General features: G+C 38.6%; 1 protein-coding gene across 1 annotated transcript in view; it reads right to left on the minus strand.

The window, feature by feature from the left end:
* The window catches only part of LOC121368841 (stabilin-2-like), a 138,038-nt gene that overhangs the window by 40,785 nt on the left and 74,284 nt on the right, over nucleotides 1-22,969 (minus strand). The window contains exons 19-22 of the mRNA XM_041493589.1: nucleotides 12,010-12,103; nucleotides 11,239-11,391; nucleotides 6,568-6,663; nucleotides 5,028-5,171 (exon numbers count right to left, since the gene is read on the minus strand). Coding sequence (XP_041349523.1) covers nucleotides 5,028-5,171; nucleotides 6,568-6,663; nucleotides 11,239-11,391; nucleotides 12,010-12,103 — 487 coding nt within the window. The remainder of the gene's footprint in view (nucleotides 1-5,027; nucleotides 5,172-6,567; nucleotides 6,664-11,238; nucleotides 11,392-12,009; nucleotides 12,104-22,969) is intronic.

Genomic DNA, 22,969 nt, shown 5'->3' on the forward strand with positions numbered 1-22,969 from the left:
AAAATGTATGACATTTTTAATGTAAACTGAAGCAAATGGACCTAATTAGAAGAAAAGCACATAAAATTTAATAATATTTCATCATAAATCTTGTTCAGCATAGATGTAAATATGACATGTCAGTGGATATTCCATAGGCCGATTTCGCAAATTTGCAAAAAGCGTCCCCTCCTCACCAAAGCAAGATATAATAATTTAACAAAAAACTTTGTTATCTTAACTAGTTACCCTCCAAGTTTTAATGTGTTTGGTTAAACAGTGTATTTTTAATTATTAAAAAAATGCGTTACCAGTCTGCCGAAACTGTCCACAGCCGGGTACAGAAACACAGAAATGTTGGAAAATATTATACTGTTGCCACATACTGACAATCACTTTACAACTAATATGTCTTATCGACAATATTATTATGTGGTCTTTGCATTTATTAATATAAAATACAACAGGCCCGTAGGAACTGGGGAGGGATGGGCCTAGGGGCTTGTTCTCCATCACAAACTCTAGAATGAAAATGTATGTTTTAAATTTTCACTACTTTGCATAAATAAAGATGATAAAAATCTAGTTTGTATCCCTCACCAGAGACTGTATCCCCCCCCCCCCCCACACACACACACACACACACTTCAAATATCGTTCTAGGGTGAGGTTAGGAACCAGTTCCTTTTATCTTTAGGATTTTGTAATCATGATTTCAAACCAACTGTTTCAGGTAATTTGCTCTACATACTGACATAAAACACATTTGTTATATATTGGAATAAAATAAAAATAATTACAATATATCCAGTGTTATTTTCTTTAATCATTCATGGAGCAAGAAGGACGTCCTGATGAAAATATATTACAGGTAAAACAAAATAATATATGATGCTTATTCCATGTGGTAACTATTGTTAATTTTGCTTTAAGTTGCTAGATGCCAAAAGTGATTAATTGTATTAATTGTAATTTGAGGGTACGTAATAAAACAGGCCCGTAGGAACTGGGGGGGTGGGGGGTGGGGGGTGGGGTGGAATGGGGGGGTGGGGGGTGGGGTGGAATGGGGGTGTGTGCCCCCAACTTGTGAGCTTTTCTTTATCACATTAATTTTTGCCATTGTAACCAAAATCTGATGTAGAGTTTATGCCCGGTCCGTCAGTGCCACCCCCCACCCCCCCCCCAAGTCATTCCTACGGGCCTGTAAAAACTAAATATATTCAAAGGAGTATATTGGGTGGTTATAGGTTTGAAATGGGTTTTTTTATTGAACATTTTATTTCATGCTCTTTTATACATTTTAAACAGCAATTATGTTACTATAATCTATCGCAAAAATTAAACATTATATATATATACATAAATTTCTGAGATTTTTTAATACATACATGTAAGTTTACTCTCCGCAACCTCTGGCAGAAACCCAGGGTAGGTATTAAAATAATTATTTGGAATAGAGTATTTTTAATATGACATACAGAAAGCATTGAAAAGTACAATTTTATTATGCTTTAATAATCAACATTAACTTTAAAACTAATTAACCATCATTCCTTCTGGCCACAGTACATATGTTGTTCCTGCCAAAGTGTTAGCATTTTAATTTTATTGACAATATACTGAACTGACGATAAACATTGTTAACTAACGTAATAATTCACGTTTTGAAGGTGTTTTGTTATAAGGTTAACAAACCAACTAGATCAAGAGACGTTAGTATGGAGTCGTTATGGGCTGTCGGTGAAAATTAATTTGGTAATTATAGGTAAATAAATGTGAAGTTTAAATATTCGTATGTGAACAAATTGCAATAACTTTATTTAATGTATATCTTAAGTACATACTTGTTTTAATTTTCACATTGTAAATGTACCATAACCTGCTGTATTTAGTTGGTGTAAAGCCCGTTCGACGACAATAATGCGTCCATATTTAAAAACAACTTTCGTTTTTTTGGAAATCGAAACCATGATGTTGGCCGTTTCTTGTGATGCATTGCTGTTACTGTTGCAGTTAAACACTGTGCAGTCAACCATCATATAATTACGTCGACAGCATATAATAACACTAATTATCTTGTAAATTAAATTTCCGATAAACCTGGAGACAAAAAAAAGAAAGAAAAGAAGACGACTAAAAGGCACAACACGTGTACCGATATTGCTTGGTAACTCTCATCGATGACGTATTGCCTCACTTTCATTCAGATCTATGCATAATCCCGCCCACTTCTGTTTTTACCCCAAACCTAAGACGCACAGCTGACCGGTGCCTCGCAGCGAGCCGGGCGTTAGAGTAATGCGGTCTTTGACGCTAACTTAATCCATTATACACTACATGTCTTTTGGTGTCCGGTCTCCTTTAAGAACTTGTTCAATATATTAATGAATGAATGAATGAATGAATGAATGTTTTAACGACACCCCAGCACGAAAAATACATCGGCTATTGGGTGTCAAACTATGGTAATGCAAATAAATAAAGTGATGATCAACATCAATATAAAAATTCAAGGTTTAAACAAAAACAGTGTAAAGAACTGTGCCAAAAATACAAATACAAATATCACAGAATTTTACGGACACCGAATTTTACTCTAAACTTCAATTTGTGCTGTATTGGCCATTCTCAAAGAGAATGTTACACCCCTGCACCACAGTGAGGTTACAGCACGCGCAGGGGTCAATATATTAAGACCAAGTAAATGTAGTTTAAAACTATTATATAATGTACTTTAAGAACTTGTATAATATGTACACCCAGGCCAGGTGCATGGACAGTTAAACTTCTACATAGAGTACTTTAGGAATTTCTACAATACATATATTTCTCCAAACAATCGGAGGGGGAGGGGGAAGAAACAGTAAGTAAGATTAAAAAAAATTGATTTTTCTAACTACCCTGCAAATGGTATACGTAACCGTCAAGTACATAAGATTTTATTTCACAGTTACAATAGCATTTTGTTATAAAGTATCAATTTCACATAAACTGCAAATGAATGTGATCTAGTTTGTAAAAAGTGATTAACAGTAAATTGATGATTTGCATATTACTAAAATAAAAAAAGTTAACAATCTTCATAAATAATGAAATACATAAATATGTTGGCATGCATGCAGGATTTTTCTAGGAACGATACAACTAAAATTACCTCCACAGTGTTCAAAATTACACTGACATACATTATATATGTCACAATCTTTTCCCGAAACACCCATTCAACCAAGATATTATAACCATGCATCCAGCTAGAACAACACAATCTGATTATGTACATTACTGCATTCATTAAGTATTATACTGTGGGAGCAGTTCTGAATTTGAAGGGAGTGCACCCCCCATCCCCACCCCCCAGGTAACCTGCTGGATCAACACAATCTGTCCCCGAAACACCCATTCAACCAAGATATTAATTTATAACCATCCAGCTAGAACAACACAATCTGATTATGTACATTACCGCATTCATTAAGTATTATACTGTGGGAGCAGTTCTGAATTTGAAGGGAGTGCACCCCCCATCCCCACCCCCCAGGTAACCTGCTGGATCAACACAATCTGTCCCCGAAACACCCATTCAACCAAGATATTAATTTATAACCATCCAGCTAGAACAACACAATCTGATTATGTACATTACCGCATTCATTAAGTATTATATTTTGGGGGCAGTTCTGAATTTGAAGGGAGTGTGCTGCCCCCCCCCCACCCACCCCAGGTAACCTGCTGGATCAACACTTGACAAGACTGCGGTTTTGAAAATGGTTTTACCTTGAGAAAGAAAGAAATGTTTTATTTAACGACGCACTAGCTCGACATATTTTATTTACGGTTATATGACATCAGACATATGGTTAAGGATCACACAGATATTGAGAGAGGAAACCTGCTGTCATCAGTTCATGGGCTACTCTTTTCGATTAGCAGCAAGGATCTTTTATATGCACCATCCCACAGACAGGATAGTACATACCACGGCCTTTGTTACACCAGTCGTGGAGCACTGGCTGGATCGAGAAATAGCCCAATGGGTCCACCGACGGGGATCGATCCCAGACTGTTACCTTGAGAAGCCCTGCCAGCTCTGAGAGAGATGGGTTGTCCGAGACTTCCACGATACAACTAAAATTACCTCCACAGTGTTCAAAATTACACTGACATACATTATATATGTCACAATCTTTTCCCGAAACACCCATTCAACCAAGATATTATAACCATGCATCCAGCTAGAACAACACAATCTGATTATGTACATTACTGCATTCATTAAGTATTATACTGTGGGAGCAGTTCTGAATTTGAAGGGAGTGCACCCCCCATCCCCACCCCCCAGGTAACCTGCTGGATCAACACAATCTGTCCCCGAAACACCCATTCAACCAAGATATTAATTTATAACCATCCAGCTAGAACAACACAATCTGATTATGTACATTACCGCATTCATTAAGTATTATACTGTGGGAGCAGTTCTGAATTTGAAGGGAGTGCACCCCCCATCCCCACCCCCCAGGTAACCTGCTGGATCAACACAATCTGTCCCCGAAACACCCATTCAACCAAGATATTAATTTATAACCATCCAGCTAGAACAACACAATCTGATTATGTACATTACCGCATTCATTAAGTATTATATTTTGGGGGCAGTTCTGAATTTGAAGGGAGTGTGCTGCCCCACCCCAACCCACCCCAGGTAACCTGCTGGATCAACACTTGACAAGACTGCGGTTTTGAAAATGGTTTTACCTTGAGAAAGAAAGAAATGTTTTATTTAACGACGCACTAGCTCGACATATTTTATTTACGGTTATATGACATCAGACATATGGTTAAGGATCACACAGATATTGAGAGAGGAAACCTGCTGTCATCAGTTCATGGGCTACTCTTTTCGATTAGCAGCAAGGATCTTTTATATGCACCATCCCACAGACAGGATAGTACATACCACGGCCTTTGTTACACCAGTCGTGGAGCACTGGCTGGATCGAGAAATAGCCCAATGGGTCCACCGACGGGGATCGATCCCAGACTGTTACCTTGAGAAGCCCTGCCAGCTCTGAGAGAGATGGGTTGTCCGAGACTTCCTGGCCGATGCTGGAGTAGCAGGAATAACCATCGCCTTCGTAACCCGACAAACAGGAACAGTTGTTGTCCCCTGGGCCATCCGGAATACATAAAGCCTGGGAAAGTAAAGAGAATATTTATTTTTATTTATTACAAAATATTTTGATTCATTTATTTATCCATCTATACTTATTTTGTGCTTTTATCCAATTACAGTTTAAGCATGCTGTCCTGAGTATGTACCTCAGCTGTCTGGGCTCTGTCTGTCCAGGACAGTGGGTTAATGGCAAGTTGTTATAGTGAGAGAGAAGTCAGTGTAACGGGCTTTAACATACCTACTGAGTTGTTCAAACTCGCTCTGGGTACGAGTCAGTACTTGGCTGCGAACCCAGTACCTACCAACCTTATGTCTGATGGCTTAACCACGACACCACCAAGGCCAGTTAAAGTAACGAGAATATTTATATTTATTTATTACAAAATACTCTGCATGCACATTTCAATTTATCTGTAACATAAGCATCTTTAGCATTGGCATGACAGAAATACAAACCATAGATCTACCAAAATCCTAAAAATTTAAAAGTGTTGTTAAGTCCATGACAAGTCAATTGGAGAAAAACTGTATTTCATCTTTCCAACAATTATAAGGTCATGTATATGTCACTGATTTATATTTACCATACAAGAGGATTTAATCCATTTTGGGATAAGCACTCTGTATGTGATCTTGCAATGTATATCAAATAAGCAATTTCCTAATTTTGGACATAAATAAGTTTTGTAGAAACACTTTTCAACTGTAAACATTTACTAGAAATATCATATACCTTATGGATATGAACATTTTCATGGTTCAAACTGCTATAGTTAGTAACTGTCAAATTTCATTTCAGTTTGGTACGACATACGCATTACCAGGAATTTGTGACCAGGATTCATTCATGTTAATTAAGAATTAATAAATTTTGTAGCTGATATTTAATGTTTTAAAACATGAAACTGCAAACCCTACAAAAAATAATCACTGACAGGGTGTGGTGTGCGTGGGAGAGTTGTGTGTGGTGTGTGTATTAATGTTTTTTAAACATGAAATTGCAAAACCCACAAAAAACAATCACAGACAGGGTGGGGTGGGGTGGGTGGGGGTGGGGGAGAGTTGTGGGTGATGTGTGTATTAATGTTTTTAAAGCATGAAACTGCACCCCCCCCCCACCCCCCAAAACAAAATCAATCACCGACAGGGTGTGGCGGTGGGGGTTTTAGGAGAGTTGTGTGTGGTGTGTGTGTATTGTTTTTAAAGCATGAAACTGCAAACCCACCCCAAAACAATCACTGACTGAGTGGGGTGGATGGGGGTTGGGGAGAGTTGTGTGTGGTGAGTGTATGCTATGTTCACATTTCCAACCCCGACCCCACCTCGGTGATGTGTATTGATTGTTAATTAGTCTTAAATTTGTTTTAAGAAACACTGCATCAAGCAGGTTAATGTTTAAGCATGTGTACATGTACCTTCATATGACAGCCACCATTGTCTTCAATGCAGCTGTTAGTTGGTCTGCAGTATGTCCCATTACCAAAGTAGCCCTCAATGCAAATGCAGTTCGACTGAAAAATAAAGAAATGCAGACCTATTGTTTGTAGTACATGCACATTGAAACTGCTCTAAAACAGGTCCTTCTGTAAATCAAAATTACCTCAAAACTGGACATTTTTCTCCGTCCATTTTTAAATATTTGTACAGAACAGTTTAGATTGGCTTCACTACATTTCAAATTGGAGGAGGGCAGGATGTAGCCCAGTGGTAAAGTGCTCACTCAATGCGCGGTCGGTCTAGGATCGATCCCTGTCAGTGGGCCCATGGGCTATTTCTCGTTCCAGCCAGTGCACCACAATTGGTATATCAAAGTGGGTGGTATGTACCACCCTGTCTGTGGGATTGTGCATATAAAAGATCCCTTGCTGCTAATTGAAAAGAGTAGCCCATGAAGTGGCGACAGTGGGTTTCCGCTCTCAATATTTGTGTGGTCCTTAACCATATGTCTGACACCATATAACCGTAAATAAAATGTTTCCTTCTTCTTCTTCAAACTGGAGTTTCTAAAATGATTTTTAAACTTATAACTACAAATGTTCCATGGTCAGAAAGACTTCTAGATCATATTTTCTACACATGGTGAAATCACACACATGCATTTCTAATTGCAAAAAAGTATATATATAAAAAATAAAGACCATTCCAGCAATAAAAACAAAGTTGGTTACAGGTTAGTTTTGCCTACATGTATTTATCTTGTATTAATATAGAGGAATCAATTTTCATTTCATTTCAACATATTTTCATGCTTGTATCCAATTAAGGTTCAGGCATGCTGTCCTGGGCACACACCTGTTGTTAGTTGTTAGTAGTTAGTAGTTAGTGAGAGAAAAGAGGGTGTAGTCGCTCAGGGTGGGAGCTGGTACCAGGCTGCAAATCCTGTACCTATCAGCATTATGTTCGATGGCTTAACCACGACACCACTGAGGCCGGTAGGAATCAATTGGATACTGATTAATTTCCCCTGTCTCAAACAAATCTCCCAAAAGGTCATTCAGGCAAAGAGCAGGCAGTTGATAGATTTATAAAGTGCCTTTTATTTTGAAGTCTGCCATGATACAAAGTAATTGAACTGCTTCATCTATGTACACTAGTAAATAGACTTTTAAAAGGAATGATTATTTTGATAATACTTACATACAGTATTAACACATCTAACATTCTATACCTCTGCTAAAGTTTAAATTTGTTTTGTTTAACGACACCACTAGAGCATATTTATTATTGGCTGTCAAACAAATTTTGACATATCGTCTTAGAGGGGAGACCTGCTACATTTTTCCATTAGTAACAAGGAATCTTTTATATGCACCATCCCAACAGACGGGATAGTACATACTATGGCCTTTGAAAGAAAGAAGTGTTTTATTTAACGACGCACTCAACACATTTTATTTACGGTTATATGGCGTCAGACATATGGTTAAGGACCACACAGATTTTGAGAGGAAACCCGCTGTCGCCACTACATGGGCTACTCTTCCGATTGGCAGCAAGGGATCTTTGATTTGCGCTTCCCACAGGCAGGATAGCACAAACCATGGCCTTTGTTGAACCAGTTATGGATCACTGGTCAGTGCAAGTGGTTTACACCTACCCATTGAGCCTTGCGGAGCACTCACTCAGGGTTTGGAGTCAGTTTATCTGGATTAAAAAATCCCATGCCTCGACTGGGATCCGAACCCAGTACCTACCAGCCTGTAGACTGATGGCCTGCCACGATGCCACCGAGGCCGGTCCCATGGCCTTTGATGTACCAGTCGTGATGCACTGGCCCACTGACGGGGATCGATCCCAAACCGACTGTACGTCAAGTGAGCACTTTTACCACTGTGCTATGTCCAGCCCCATATCTCTGCTAAATGCATTATGTGAATATAGGTAGATCTAGATGCATGCTCCTTATTTACATGTACGCTGTCCTCAAACAATATCAACACAATGAACTTTTAAAAAAATTTTTATTTTATTTAACGACACACTCAACACATTTTATTTACGGTTATATGGTGTCAGAGATATGGTTAAGGACCACATAGATATATAGAGAGGAAACCTGCTGTCGCCACTTCATGGACTAATCTTTTCGATTACCAGCAAGGGATTTTTTATATGTACCATCCCACAGACAGGATAGCACATACCACAACCTTTGTTACACCAGTTGTGGAGCACTGGTTGGAATGAAAAATAGCCAAATAGGGTCACTGATGGGGATCGATCCTAAACTGACCACACATCAAGTGAGCACTTTACCACTGGGCTACGTACCGCTCCACACAATGAACTAATCACTCTTTGCACTGAAAACAGCAGGCTGAGATTTAGTTCTAAACAGTATCATATGATAACTGTTGTTGTTGTTGTTGTTTTTGTTTAATGACACCACTGAAGCTCATTGATTTATTAATCATCGGCTATTGGATATCAAACATTTGGTAATTTTTACATATAGTCTTAGAAAGGAAACCCGCTACATTTTTCCATTAGTAGCAAGCGATCTTTTATATGCACCATCCCACAGACAGGATAGTGCATACCACGGCCTTTGATGTACCAGTCATGGTGCACTGGCTGGAGTGAGAAATAGCCCAATGGGCCCACTGATGGGGATCGATCCCAAACTGACTGTGCATCAAGCGAGCACTTTACCACTGGGCTACGTCTCACCCCTGGTCAGAAAGACATCTAGATCATATTTTCTACACATGGTAAAATCACACACATGCATTTCTAATTTTTTTTTTTTTTTAATAAAGACCATTCTACATGTCTACTGTCTCACAGACAGGATACTGCATACCACGGCCTTTGATATTCCAGTCATGGTGCACTGGCTAGAACAATATGATGACTGTAGTCACTATTATTTAAATCTGAATGTCAAAACTATTATGATCTTAGTAAAACAAATGTATCTGTTCACAAGGCACACAGAATTGTAAAACTAAAACTTATCCTTTTAACCAATGGCAATAATTTTTGTTCAGTGGCAAAACCCCTGAGCTATGGCAATTCATATAATTGTGGCTGTAGCAATCGCTATTGTTGTTAAGTTCGAACCCTATATTAACTTCTTCATCAAATGAATATTTCACTCAAAATCCCTGGTCACTGGCGATGTTAGAGGCTAAGTCTGGGGTGGGCGTGCCTGAACTTTTTGGGATATGAGCACATTAAAAGAGTTCTGTTCCCTTCTTCCTCAATATCCTGTGATGGTGATATCAACTTCTTCATGCAATTAAATTCCTCCCAATATCCTGTGATGGTGATATCAACTTCTTCATGCAATTAAATTCCTCCCAATATCCTGTGATGGTGATATCAACTTCATGCAATTAAATTCCTCACAATATCCTGTGATGGTGATATCAACTTCTTCATGCAATTAAATTCCTCACAATATCCGGTGAAGGTTATATCAACTTCATGCAATTAAATTCTTCACAATATCCTCGCATGGTGATATCAACTTCTTCATGCAATTAAATTCCTCCCAATATCCTGTGATGGTGATATCAACTTCATGCAATTAAATTACCTCACAATATCCTGTGATGGTGATATCAACTTCTTCATGCAATTAAATTCCTCACAATATCCGGTGAAGGTTATATCAACTTCATGCAATTAAATTCCTCACAATATCCTGTGATGGTGATATCAACTTCTTCATGCAATTAAATTCCTCACAATATCCGGTGAAGGTTATATCAACTTCTTCATGCAATTAAATTCCTCACAATATCCGGTGAAGGTTATATCAACTTCATGCAATTAAATTCCTCACAATATCCTGTGATGGTGATATCAACTTCTTCATGCAATTAAATTCCTCACAATATCCGGTGAAGGTTATATCAACTTCTTCATGCAATTAAATTCCTCACAATATCCTGTGATGGTGATATCAACTTCTTCATGCAATTAAATTCTTCCCAATATCCTGTGATGGTGATATATTAACTTCTTCATCAAATGAATATTTCACTCAATATCCCTGGTCACTGGCACATTAAAAGAGTTCTGTTCCCTTCTTCCTCAATATCCTGTGATGGTGATATCAACTTCTTCATGCAATTAAATTCCTCCCAATATCCTGTGATGGTGATATCAACTTCTTCATGCAATTAAATTCCTCCCAATATCCTGTGATGGTGATATTAACTTCTTCATGCAATTAAATTTAATTCAATTCTCAAGGCTAGCTCTGCCACTTGCCAAGTTGGCCAATTGCAAATTTTAAGAACATTGAAGAATTTTATTTTAGGCATAAGACCACTACACCCTCTTCTCTCTCACTGACATCTAACAAATAACCATCTGTCCTGGACATACAGCCCAGACAGCTATGGTCTGTGCCCAGGACAGTGTGCTTGAACTGTAACTGGATATAAGCACAAAAATAAATTGAAATGAATGAATTAATTAATTCATGAAAACAATTTGTGTAATAATTGATATTTTGTTGGCAAATAGCTGTAGATTTTGCATTTTTGTGATAATTTGGCGAAATTATTTGATCACCCAGAGTTAGCTATCCCTGATTGTACCGACTGTTCTGTGATGGCAGAATAAACAATTACCTTGCCTGCTTCAGCACTCCTGCAGACAGCTTTGTTGTGGCAGTGGTTACGGTTCATACACGGTGTGGCTGGATAGCACGTAAAGCCATCTCCAACCCATCCCTTGTCACAGGTGCACCGCGGCATGTCTGGGCCAACTTTGGTGCAGGTGGCCTATCAAAGACAAAAAAAAAGTAAGGTTGTTTTCCAAGAAATAAATTCTGAAATTTAAAGGTATAAAGTTCTTTGAAATGTAATATCCTGGATTGTTTTGCCAGGGTTCCACATGTGATAGCACAAGTAAATTAAACTTGGGATAATGTTTTAGGCCACCGAATGATGCAGTACCCCACTGTTAACTTAATTTATTCCAACAGACATGATTTAAATATATATATACTGGACATTTTGAGCATAATAATTGTTAATTTTCAGTGCCACTTTCTTTTGGGAAGAGGCCTACCTTTGGACCCACTGAATGTCTGGATAAATCGCTGATATGGTTTTGTGCTTAGAATATTATTCCAGTACCTGAAACAAGTTAGTACATACCTCGGCCTTTGTTACTCCAGTTGTGAAATAGCCCAAATGGGCCCATCAACAAGAATCAATCCTCGATCAGTGGCACATCAGATGAGTTCTAAACCATTGGACTATGGCCCAGCCCTATTAAAACTTAAATATCAGTATAGAACATAACCTCTCTAGTCCAGATACCCCTTAAAACCAGACTTCTTGCAATGGTCCCTTGGGAGTGTGATGTTGATGGGTGTTCACTGTGTATGAATTTACCTGAATGTGACATCCACCACGGTCTGGTTTCAGACACGGATCTATCTCAGTACAGCTCAACCCATCACCGTCGTACCCTGGGGGACACTGGCACCTGCAATAAAAAGTTAAAGTTTGTTTTGTTTAACAACATCACTAAAGCACTATTTATTCATCAATCATCGGCTATCGGATGTCAAACATTTGGTAATTTTGACATAATATTATTTAGTCTAAATTTTTTCCATTAGTATTAGAGAGGAAACCCACTACATTTTTCCATTAGTAGTCAGGGTCTTTTATCTACACGATCCCACAGACAGGATAGCACATACAATAGCCTTTGATATACCAGTCATGGTGCACTGGCTGGAACAAGAAATAACCCTATGGGCCCATCGATAGGAATCGATCCTAAACTGACCGTGCATCAAGCTAGCACTTTACCACTGGGGTATGTCCCATCCCAGCATCTGCAATAACAACATATACATATCTGACATAAATTACTGTTAACAGGTGGGATGTAGCCCAGTGGTGAAGTGTTTGCTTGATGCACAGTCGGTGTGAGATCAATCCCCATCGGTGGGCCTAGCAAAAAGGATAAAAAAAAAAAATTAAATTAAAATTTTATTTTTAAATTAAAATTAAAATTTAAAAAAAAAATAATAATAAAAAAAAAAAAAAAAAAAAAAAAAAAAAAAATCAAAATCAAAATCAAAATCAAAATCAAAATTAAAATTAAAATCAAAATCAAAATTAAAATTAAAAAATTAAAATTAGATTAAAAATAAAAATAAAAGTAAAATAAAACCCCTCCCAAAAAAACAACAACATGGTGCTATGTAACAGAATAAATAACTAAGAAGAACAAAATTAGCATTCACTACAAAACAGGGGCTCGAGGTTTTTGTGTTGCAAGATCGAACCACCTCAGTGGATCCATTCAGCTGATGTTGTTTTTCTCATTCCAACCAGTGCATCACAACTGGACAAAGGCCATGATATGTGCTTTCATGTCTGTTGTAGGAAAGTGCATATAAAAGATCCCTTGCTTCATTAGGAAAAATGTAGCGGGTTTCCTGATGACTAAAAGTCAGAATTACCATGTTTGACATCCAATAGCCGATTATTAATTAATCAATGTGCTCCAGTGGTGTCGTTAAAGAAAACTAATTTATTTTCACTACAAAACTGTACTGAGTAACCAGATACAACGTGACTGCAATATCACATAAAATATTACTGGTATACTATGTACATTGTGTATTGGATTGGAACTTTTTTCCCGTGCCCCTCTCCAAAAAGGTTCAGGCACGCCCACCATGGATCCATGTTCTGACTTCGCCAGCCCACGGTTCCATGGCGGGGGGGGGGGGGGGGGGGGGGTAGGGGTAATTATATGATGGGGACATATAATATAAATCTGGTAAGACCATTATATTTAATTTAAAGGGGTGGTCAATACTGTAATTATCTTTGTTTATACCTACATGGTATATTATTTAAAATATAATATATATTTTTTTTTTTTTAAAGGCACCAATAGAAATCATAAATTCAGGCTATAGCATTTAAAGTATAATTATTTGGTGCTAGTTTTAGAACGGGCTGGTCAAATTAGTTATATTACGATAATAATACAATTTAATTTAAATTAGTTACCTATCCTTAGCCCTCGAGGAAGGAGGTTGGCATAGGTGGGTGGGGCATCGCGCCCAATCTAGCCAGCGTAAAACACCAGGCTGAGCCCAAAAAGCCGGCCGGATTTCCACGGGGCAGGCATGCCGGGGGGGGGGGGGGGGGAGGCCTCCTACCAGGCATTACTATCGGTCGAAACCGCCTACGCCCTACTGCACCCAAAAGGCATCCTAACACAGCGTCCCTCCCCCATCCCGTCCATCCCAAGGTTATCCATACAGCCAATTGGACCGAATTAAAATGTTGATATGAAAGGAAGGAAGGGTGGAAATGATTGGATAGGGTATGATATGAGTTGAACAACCCGCCAATCGCGTCCGGACAGAAGTGGTGGCAACGTAACTCTGGGTCCACGTCGTTGTTGTTAACTGGCTCCGAGGTGTCTTGCTGGATTCCTCAAGCATTCATACGCATACACCCGCTAGGGTGCGTCACCTATACGGATGACAAAGTCATTGCTATATAAACCTTGATGTCGTCCAGATGACCACTATTCGTTAGGTGGACAGCTCCAAGTAGCAGTCCGGTTATTTTCTTTTAATTGTATTAAATAGGGACTGCTTAAATTAATACCTGTTTAAAACCTATTTAAAACCTATTTATTAAAAAGAAAGGTACATGTATGATTAAAACATTAAATAAAATACTAAGAGGAAGTATATTTTATAACTAAAAATACATATTAAAACAAAGGGAAGTAATCCATTCTCACCTCGGTGTGAACGGTCACTCCCTAAACAAAACACACAACCACATACAATATACCAGACAAACTTCTACCAGTCCGGCCGGCGCCCGAGTAGAGCCCACACTGCCAGGTGTGAGTCCCACCAGAAACGACGCCAGTCTAGACACCTTGCGTACTCAACACACTCTCTCATACTGTGTCCATTAATAAAAAAATAAAATAAAACAAATAAAAAATTAGAAGAGGGGTGGGTCCGCCGGCACCAATGTGCCGTTGTGACCAACCTCCCAACCAAAGACTTACCAAGTTTGGTACCGGCATATCGTTGCGAGCTGCAATAATCCCAAAGCCGCTCTCCCAGCCGCAGTGTATCCGGCCAATAACTATACATTATTTATACTCGTCCATCAAGTTTATTAAAATACATGGTGGTCAATATTCTATCCAATCTTGTAGTTAAATATATTTTATTCTCAAGATATCAATAAAGCTTGCATGGTTCGCACGCTTAACGCCCACGCCAGCCCAGCCGACCTCTAAAATAATGTTACCAACCTAAATCCTTACACCAGTCTCTTTAATATAGTTAAGTATAGCTTTATTTATTTCTATTTTACAATGTTTAGGCGGATTGAACATAACTATTGGGTTAAAGGAAATACTATGTTTAATAAAAGTACTTTTAAGTGTTATTCTCTCACCACTATACCGAGTGCAGTAGAATAGAAAATGATGAGCATTGTCCACCCTACCGCAGCCGGTACAGTTTGGTTTACTTAATTTGCTAATTCTGGCTCTGCTCTCATTTAGGCCCATAGATACTCCTAAACGGAGTCTAGTAATTAATTTAGTAGTCTGTTGGTCTAAATAAGTAGGACTTTCACTGTTTACTTTAGGTTTAATTAAATAATGCCACAGTCTTTTTTTCCTGTCCCACTCAGTCTGCCAAAACGAAATTAACTTACTATGTGCTGCAGACATAATTTCATTACAGTTAAGCTTTATATTTATATTAATTACATTATGTAATAATGCTTTTTTAGCATTTTGATTGGCCAGCTCATTGCCAGAGATGCCTACATGAGCCAGGATCCACTCCATCTTAACGGTGTGACCTTTGTCCATTATATAGTTAATAAGGTTTGTTATTTGCCGTATTAAGTAGGAGCTGCTAAACTTACCAGCATCAATGGCTTGCAGTGAACTAAGTGAGTCAGAGAGTATTAAGAATTTTTTTGGTTCTGTTAATTTATTAATAGTTGATAGTATCCACTTTAATGCCGAGAGGATGGCCACCAGTTCAGAAGTATATACTGAAATCCGGTCGGTCAGCCTCGCTCGGCAGGAAAATGGTTTTTCGTTCATGTCCCTGTCGACATAAAATGCCATACCGGTCCTGCCCGACAGAGGATCATTGGAACCGTCCGTGTAGATACAAATATAGTCTAAATATACATCAAATAGGGCTGCTTTAAAAATAATATTTTTAAATGGTAAAAATTCAGTTTTTAATGTTTCTTGTCTTAGTATTAAATTAATTGTAGGGTATTTTAACCTACCGGACAGTTTCAAGGCGCTGGCATTGTCACTGAGATGCAAGTCCAGCAGCTCCAAATTATTAGCTATACGATTAGTAAAGTCAAGCACAGATTTATTTATTATGTTCCCAGTATTAACATTAACCTGTGTCATAAGGGACACCGGATGTGTAGGTACAACACTCCTAACCTTGAACCAGTATTTAAGGCATTGTTTGGTTCTCCTCACACTCAACGGAAGTATGCCAAGCTCCACCCTGATGCTGTCATTGGGGGTACCCGGGCAGGCCCCCACTATTATTCTGAGGGCATTACTATAGGTGGCCTCCAACTTTGCTAACTGAGTGGGGGAGGCGTTACTAAAGGCCTGAGCTCCATACTGGAGGCGAGAGACTATAAGACCTTCAAAGATGGTAAGCATGGTGTGCCTATTGGCGCCCCATGTGGTAGCAGTGAGCATTCTAAGCATATTTAAATGTTGCTTGCAGGCGTTGACTACCTTGTTAATGTGTATAGTAAAGGAGAGGCATTGGTCGAAGATAACTCCCAAAAATTTGACCGATTTAACCTGTGGTATGGGAGTATCTTTATATGTTAAATCTAAACTAGTTTTATATTTATTGAATTTATTAGCAAAGGTAATCAGGACAGTCTTCGATCTGGAGACGGTCACCCCCCAGGTGTCCGCCCACTTTTGAAGATTATTAATATCTTTTTGAATATCACATTTAAGTTTTTTAATACATTCTCCAGCTCTCCAAAATGCAGTATTATCTGCAAAAAGTCCTAAACTAAACTTAGTATCATTGGATTTATGGTCCAATAGATCCTTAGCTAAATCATTTATAAAATTGCTGAAGAGTGATGGAGCTATGACATTGTGTAGGTGCGGCTACCCAACTTGTAACTAATTTATAGACTTAACTATACTATGTTCCGCACACACACCACCTCTGTGATGATAATCCTTGACTTTTATGCCGAGTGGATGTCTTCAATGATTATCACTGTCATCACATTGCTGATGACTTCTCAGGGTCTGTCCACTGTAGAGGTACCAGTGTGCTTACTGGGGAAATATAACCTATTTATCGGTTAAGTCTTTAAATTACTGCCAGAACAGGCTTAGGGTAAAAAACAAAAGTAACGTTAGGATTATCTTTGGTGGTGTAATGGCTAAGACATTCACCGTCTCCTGTTCGGTTGACAATATTTATTTATTGCCATAATTATTTATAGTGAAAGAAAGATTTATAGTGAAAGTTAGAGAGAGAGAAAGTGAGAGAATGAGAGAGAGAAAGAGAGAGAGAGAGAGAGAGAGAGAGAGAGAGAGAGAGAGAGAGAGAGAGAGAGAGAGAGAGAGAGAGAGAGAGAGAGAGAGAGAGAGAGAGAGAGAGGGAGAGAGAGATAGATGGATAGACAGACAGACAGAGACAGCGAGACATAGAAACAGGGAAAGAGAGACAGAACCAGATATAACAGAGAGAGATAGAGAGAGGGAAAGAAAGACAGAAACAGAGATAGCAGAGAGAGAGAGAGAGAGAGAGAGAGAGAGAGAGAGAGAGAGAGAGCGAGAGAGAGAGATAGAGAGAGAGAGAGAGGCAGAGAGAGAGGAAAAGACAGACAGACAGAGACAGAGAGAGACAGGGAAAGAGAGACAGAACCAGGGATAACAGAGGGAGGGAGGGAGGGAGGGAGGGAGGGAGGGAGGGAGGGAGGGAGAGAGAGAGAGAGAGAGAGAGAGAGAGAGAGAGAGAGAGAGAGAGAGAGAGAGAGAGAGAGAGAGAGAGAGAGAGAGAGAGAGAGAGAGAGAGAGAGAGAGAGACTGATGTGAGACCACTGTGATGTTACAAAAATGCTCACTATAGCCTGGTATTTAATTATACAATGTCATGTACTTAATGTTAAATGAATGTTGGAAGCCATTCAAATCATTAGCAGGTGATCCTAGCAATATAGATCTACAAATATGTTCTGAATGCAGCCCTATATAACTTCTCTTGAACCAAATCAATTCCCATTGCCAATAAACTTAACATTTTCTAATAAAACTTATTTTTTATAAGCCTTAACGAAACATCTGCACTTCACATTTAATCTACCTTTTAACAAGAATATCAGTAAGGTACATAATACGCCCATCAAAAATAGGTCACTGTGACCTAGTTAGTGTACACAAGACACTGCCATCCTAAGTTGTGTTTGCATGATTTATTATTGATTATTATTATTTGCATGATAGGTTTGATGATCCTATATGAATTGATAAGAAAGATATGACCCGGACAAGGATTTCCTTTAATATGTAATGTTTTACGGAACCCTGCACATACAACAGCAATAATGAACAACTGAAATTTGGGGTTAGATGTTTTCAGCGCAGTTCAGTATACATGTAGTTTGAAGGCAGAGACATGAATCATTGTTGACAACTGGTAAAACCAGTCTGTGACTGAAAGCAAAATAACACTGAATAATGACTGTCAATGGCGTAGCAAATTTAATTTTGAACAGTTCAGCATAATGACAAAATTCTATCTGATAGGATTCCTCAGCCTAGAGACAGAATAATTCCCTTCCATGCCAGGCAGTGCAGACCTCTAATTGTAATTCAATCTGCAAATAACGAGAATTTACATTGGCTCATGGAGGAAAACTTCAGCAGTATAACAGCATTAAGAACTGGTTATGACTGTGAGAAATCCCACAGATCCCCTGTATTTACATATTTCTGTATGGACACCAATTATCAGGGTCAGAAATAGCATAGTTCAAGTGTTCAATATTTCATGGTCCAAGAGTACAAATCTGATATTTTGCCTTTTGTAAGGCCAAACAAAATTAATTTTTGGTCTCTAGTCAGCATGCGCATCAATTTTGACCCTCGCACGTCAATATTTTAAAGATTAATTTCCCGGGTTATGACATTGCTTTTCGCCGGGCTTTTCTTGCCAGGACGTAAAACCGCATTTGGAGTCAAAATGCCATCGCGCATGAACTAGGATGTGCATTCTGATTTTAATTTTAAACGCCTTTGTAGGAGATATCACTGGCACTATAATTTGCGATATCTCCTGTGATATTCTCCTAAGAGATATCGCTTATTTTTGTTACGTCACTGTGTATGTTTCCATGCTAAACCTATCTTTAGTGATGTCACACCACTGTCGTTCTGTTAATGAGTCTACCACTGCCAAATATAATGACATTCAACCCACATTACTGACATTGGTTACAATTGTTGCAAATGGAAAGAATGATAATGGATGGATAAAAGAATACCCCCCTCGTGTCTTGTGATATCATAATTTACCAGCACTCGTTGATAAAAGTATAAAAATCCTCAGCAAGCCTCCGATTTCATCCTTTTATCAATTCGTGCTGATAAATTATGATATTACAAGACACTCAGTGAGTATCCTCTATATATGCCCCTTATTTCGGTATCAAATATACCCACCTTTTCTGTGCAATCCATGCTTTAAAATAAAAAAATGTTTTAAAAAGCTGCATCTGGAACTTTGGTCTGACCAGAGACCGACCTTTATTTTTTCTGGCTTATAGTCCCCTACCAATTCAACTGGAGGAACTATAGGTTTGTCTGTGTCCTGTCTGTCTATTTGTCTGATCTTTGTTTGACAACCAATAGCCAATGTGTATTTTTGTGCTGCGGTGTCATCAAACATTCATTCATTCTGTCTGTCCATCTGTCTCACATATAGTTTGCATATAGACTTTTTTTGCTATGTCTTCATTCATTCTGTCTGTCCATTTGTCTTACATATAGTTTGCATATAGAACTTTTTGGCTATGTCTCAAGATATTAAGCTGAAATTTTGTATATAGCTTTAACATGAATTGATGCAGATGAAGTTTGATCTTCATTGCAACTGACCCATTTTTGACACAGTTATATCCCTTGAACTTAAGAGTTTAAAAGTTTTTGTTTTGTTTGTTTAATGACACCACTAAAGCACATTGATTAATTAATAACCGACTATTGGATGTCAAACATTTGGTAATTCTGACTTGTTGTTAACAAAGGAAACCTTTGACCAGCTGTGGTGCACTGGTTGGAACAAGAAAACACCCAATCAGTTGAACAGATTTACTGAGGTGGTTCGATCCTGCAACAAGTGCTGATAAATTACGATATTACAAGACACAAGTGGGGTATTCTTTTTATCATCCATTATCATACTTTTCATTTTAATTAGAATGCAGTGATTAAAATTTGACCAATCAAGATTATAAGAAACGATATCTCCTAGGAAAGTATCCCAAATTATAGTGCCAGTGATATCTCCTACAAAAACTTTAAATAGCTTTATCATGTACTGTTACAGATCAAGTTTGAGTTTCTTGGGAATTTAGCCATCCTTAAACTTAGGAGATATGAAAATGTGTTGGGCCCAGTAGGGGACATATATTGCTTTAGCAGTACTTTCAGGACAAGACTTCCAATTGTTCCAGCATTCATATATTCAGGCTTAGGGTTAGGATTAGGGTTAGTGATTGTATTAGCATGCTGGTACATTCGGAAAACTTTCCACTTTCAAATTGCTTCTTCATTTTGATTTTAGATTTTATGCATCTTTTAACTTAAAAGTAGACTCCATGTAAAAAAGGAAAAGAATGGTGAGAAATGTGTTATTCTTAGTCTGTAGCCATTAAAAAGAAAATAGATTAATTTACTCATTTGTAATGAAGAAGTAGGATTTAGCTCAGTTGGTTGAGTGCTCGCTTGAGGTGTTTGTGTCGCAGGATTGAACCACCTCAGTGGATCCATTCAACTGAGAAAAAAAAATTCTTGGTCCAACCAGTGCACATCAACTGGTCAAACCGGCCTCAGTGGCATCGTGGCAGGCCATCGGTCTACAGGCTGGTAGGTACTGAGTTCGGATCCCAGTCGAGGCATGGGATTTTTAATCCAGATACCGACTCCAAACCCTGAGTGAGTGCTCCGCAAGGCTCAATGGGTAAGTGTAAAACCACTTGCACCGAACAGTGATCCATAACTGATTCAACAAAGGCCATGGTTTGTGCTATCCTGCCTGTGGGAAGCGCAAATAAAAGATCCCTTGCTGCCAATCGAAAGAGTAGCCCATGTAGTGGCGACAGCGGGTTTCCTCTCAAAATCTGTGTGGTCCTTAAACCATATGTCTGATGCCATATAACCGTAAATAAAATGTGTTGAGTGCGTCATTAAATAAAACATTTCTTTCTCAACTGGTCAAAGGCCGTTGTATTTGCTTTCCTGTCTGTGGGAAGGTGTATATAAAAGATCCCTTGCTGCAGGCGGTCCCTCCTCTCCCCTCCCCCCACCTTTCCTGTCATGGACGGAGGAGCCGGCCAAGGCCGGCTCTTGTGCCCACGACAGGCGTGCGCTACAACAGCTTGTTCTGAATGTGCACGTAAAACCCTATGACATGACATAACATTAGGAAAAATGTAGCAGGTTTCCTCTGATGACTATGAGTCGAATTACAATATGTTTGACATCCAATAGTCGATGTTTAATTAATAAATATGCTCTAGTGATGTTGTTAAACCAAACAAACATTTGTAATGAATGCTCGTGAAATTGGCCCTAAACATTCTATTACTAATATAATTATGTTACTTTTCTTTTGTTGTGCTGGGTTTTTTTTTGTTTTTTTTCTCTCACTTTGATTTGAAAAAAAGAAAGAAATGTTTTATTTAACGAAGCACTCAACACATTTTATTTACGGTTATATGGCATCAGACATATGGTTAAGGACCACACAGATAGAGAGAGGAAACCCGATGTCGCCACTTCATGGGCTACTACTCTTTTTGATTAGCAGTAAGGGTTCTTTTATATGCACCATCCCACAGACAGGGTAGTACATACCACAGCCTTTGATATACCAGTCGTGGTGCACTGGCTGGAACGAGAAATAGCCCAATGGGTCCACTGATGGGGATTGATCCTAGACTGACCGCGCATCAAGCGAACACTTTACCACTGGGCTACGTCCCGGCCCCTCTTGTACACAGGGCAGGATGTATAGCCCACTTGATGCATGGCTGGTTTAAGATCGATCCCCGTCAGTGGGTCCATTGGGCTATTTTTCATTCCAGCCAGTACACCATGACTGGTATATCAAAAGCTGTGGTATGTGCTATCCTTTCTGTGGGATGATGTATATAAAAGATCTCTTGCTACTAATAGAAAAATGTAGCATGTTTCCTCTTTAAGACAATATGTTCAAATTACCAAATAGTTGACATCCAATAGCCAATGATTAATAAATCATTGTGCTCTAGTAGTGTCATTAAACAAAACAAACTTGGATCTTTTATGTGCAACATCTCACAGACAGGATAGCACATACCATGGCCTTTGATATACCAGTCGTGGTGCACTGGTTAGAGCAAGAAATAGCCCAATGGGCCCACCAACGGGGATCAATCTTTACCAATGGGGCATCAGGAGAGGGCTATATATACCTTCCCAAAATTAAAATGAAATGATAAAAGATGGCAAATCCCTTAAAAGTTGTGGAATTATAAATTAAAGAGCTTTTCATGAACAGACTAAACTCATTTCCATTTCAACTTATTTTCGTGCTTACCATATTTTGTGGAGTATAACCCGCTACTCTTTTTTTTTAGTCTGAGGGGGCGGTTTATATAACGGTGCGGTTTGTATAAAAAAATTATTATCAGTTTCACATAATGTATAAGCCGCTTCTGTTAGTATGATGTTTTATTGTGTTTAGAAAGTTGAACTATTGGAACTGATGATTTTTGTTGTTCTACACATGTATGACATCGAAAGTTCATCAATGCAATGGTAAACGCAAGCATGACGTCACTGTCATTTCCAAGTCAATGCCCAATGCATTATATCTGTAGGTCACTTATCAGTGTTGTAATAAACTATACAGGTCACATGGTGCTATCACAACAAGTCTACACTGACAGTCTTATAGTAGTTTACAAGAAGTGTCATCTTAAAATGAGCAAACCCCCACACACACACACAACCAACCACCACTGTATTGTCGTGACCTTTGTCACATCCACA

This window comes from Gigantopelta aegis, chromosome 3, assembly GCF_016097555.1.
Source record: "Gigantopelta aegis isolate Gae_Host chromosome 3, Gae_host_genome, whole genome shotgun sequence".
In the NCBI taxonomy this organism is placed as follows: domain Eukaryota; kingdom Metazoa; phylum Mollusca; class Gastropoda; order Neomphalida; family Peltospiridae; genus Gigantopelta; species Gigantopelta aegis.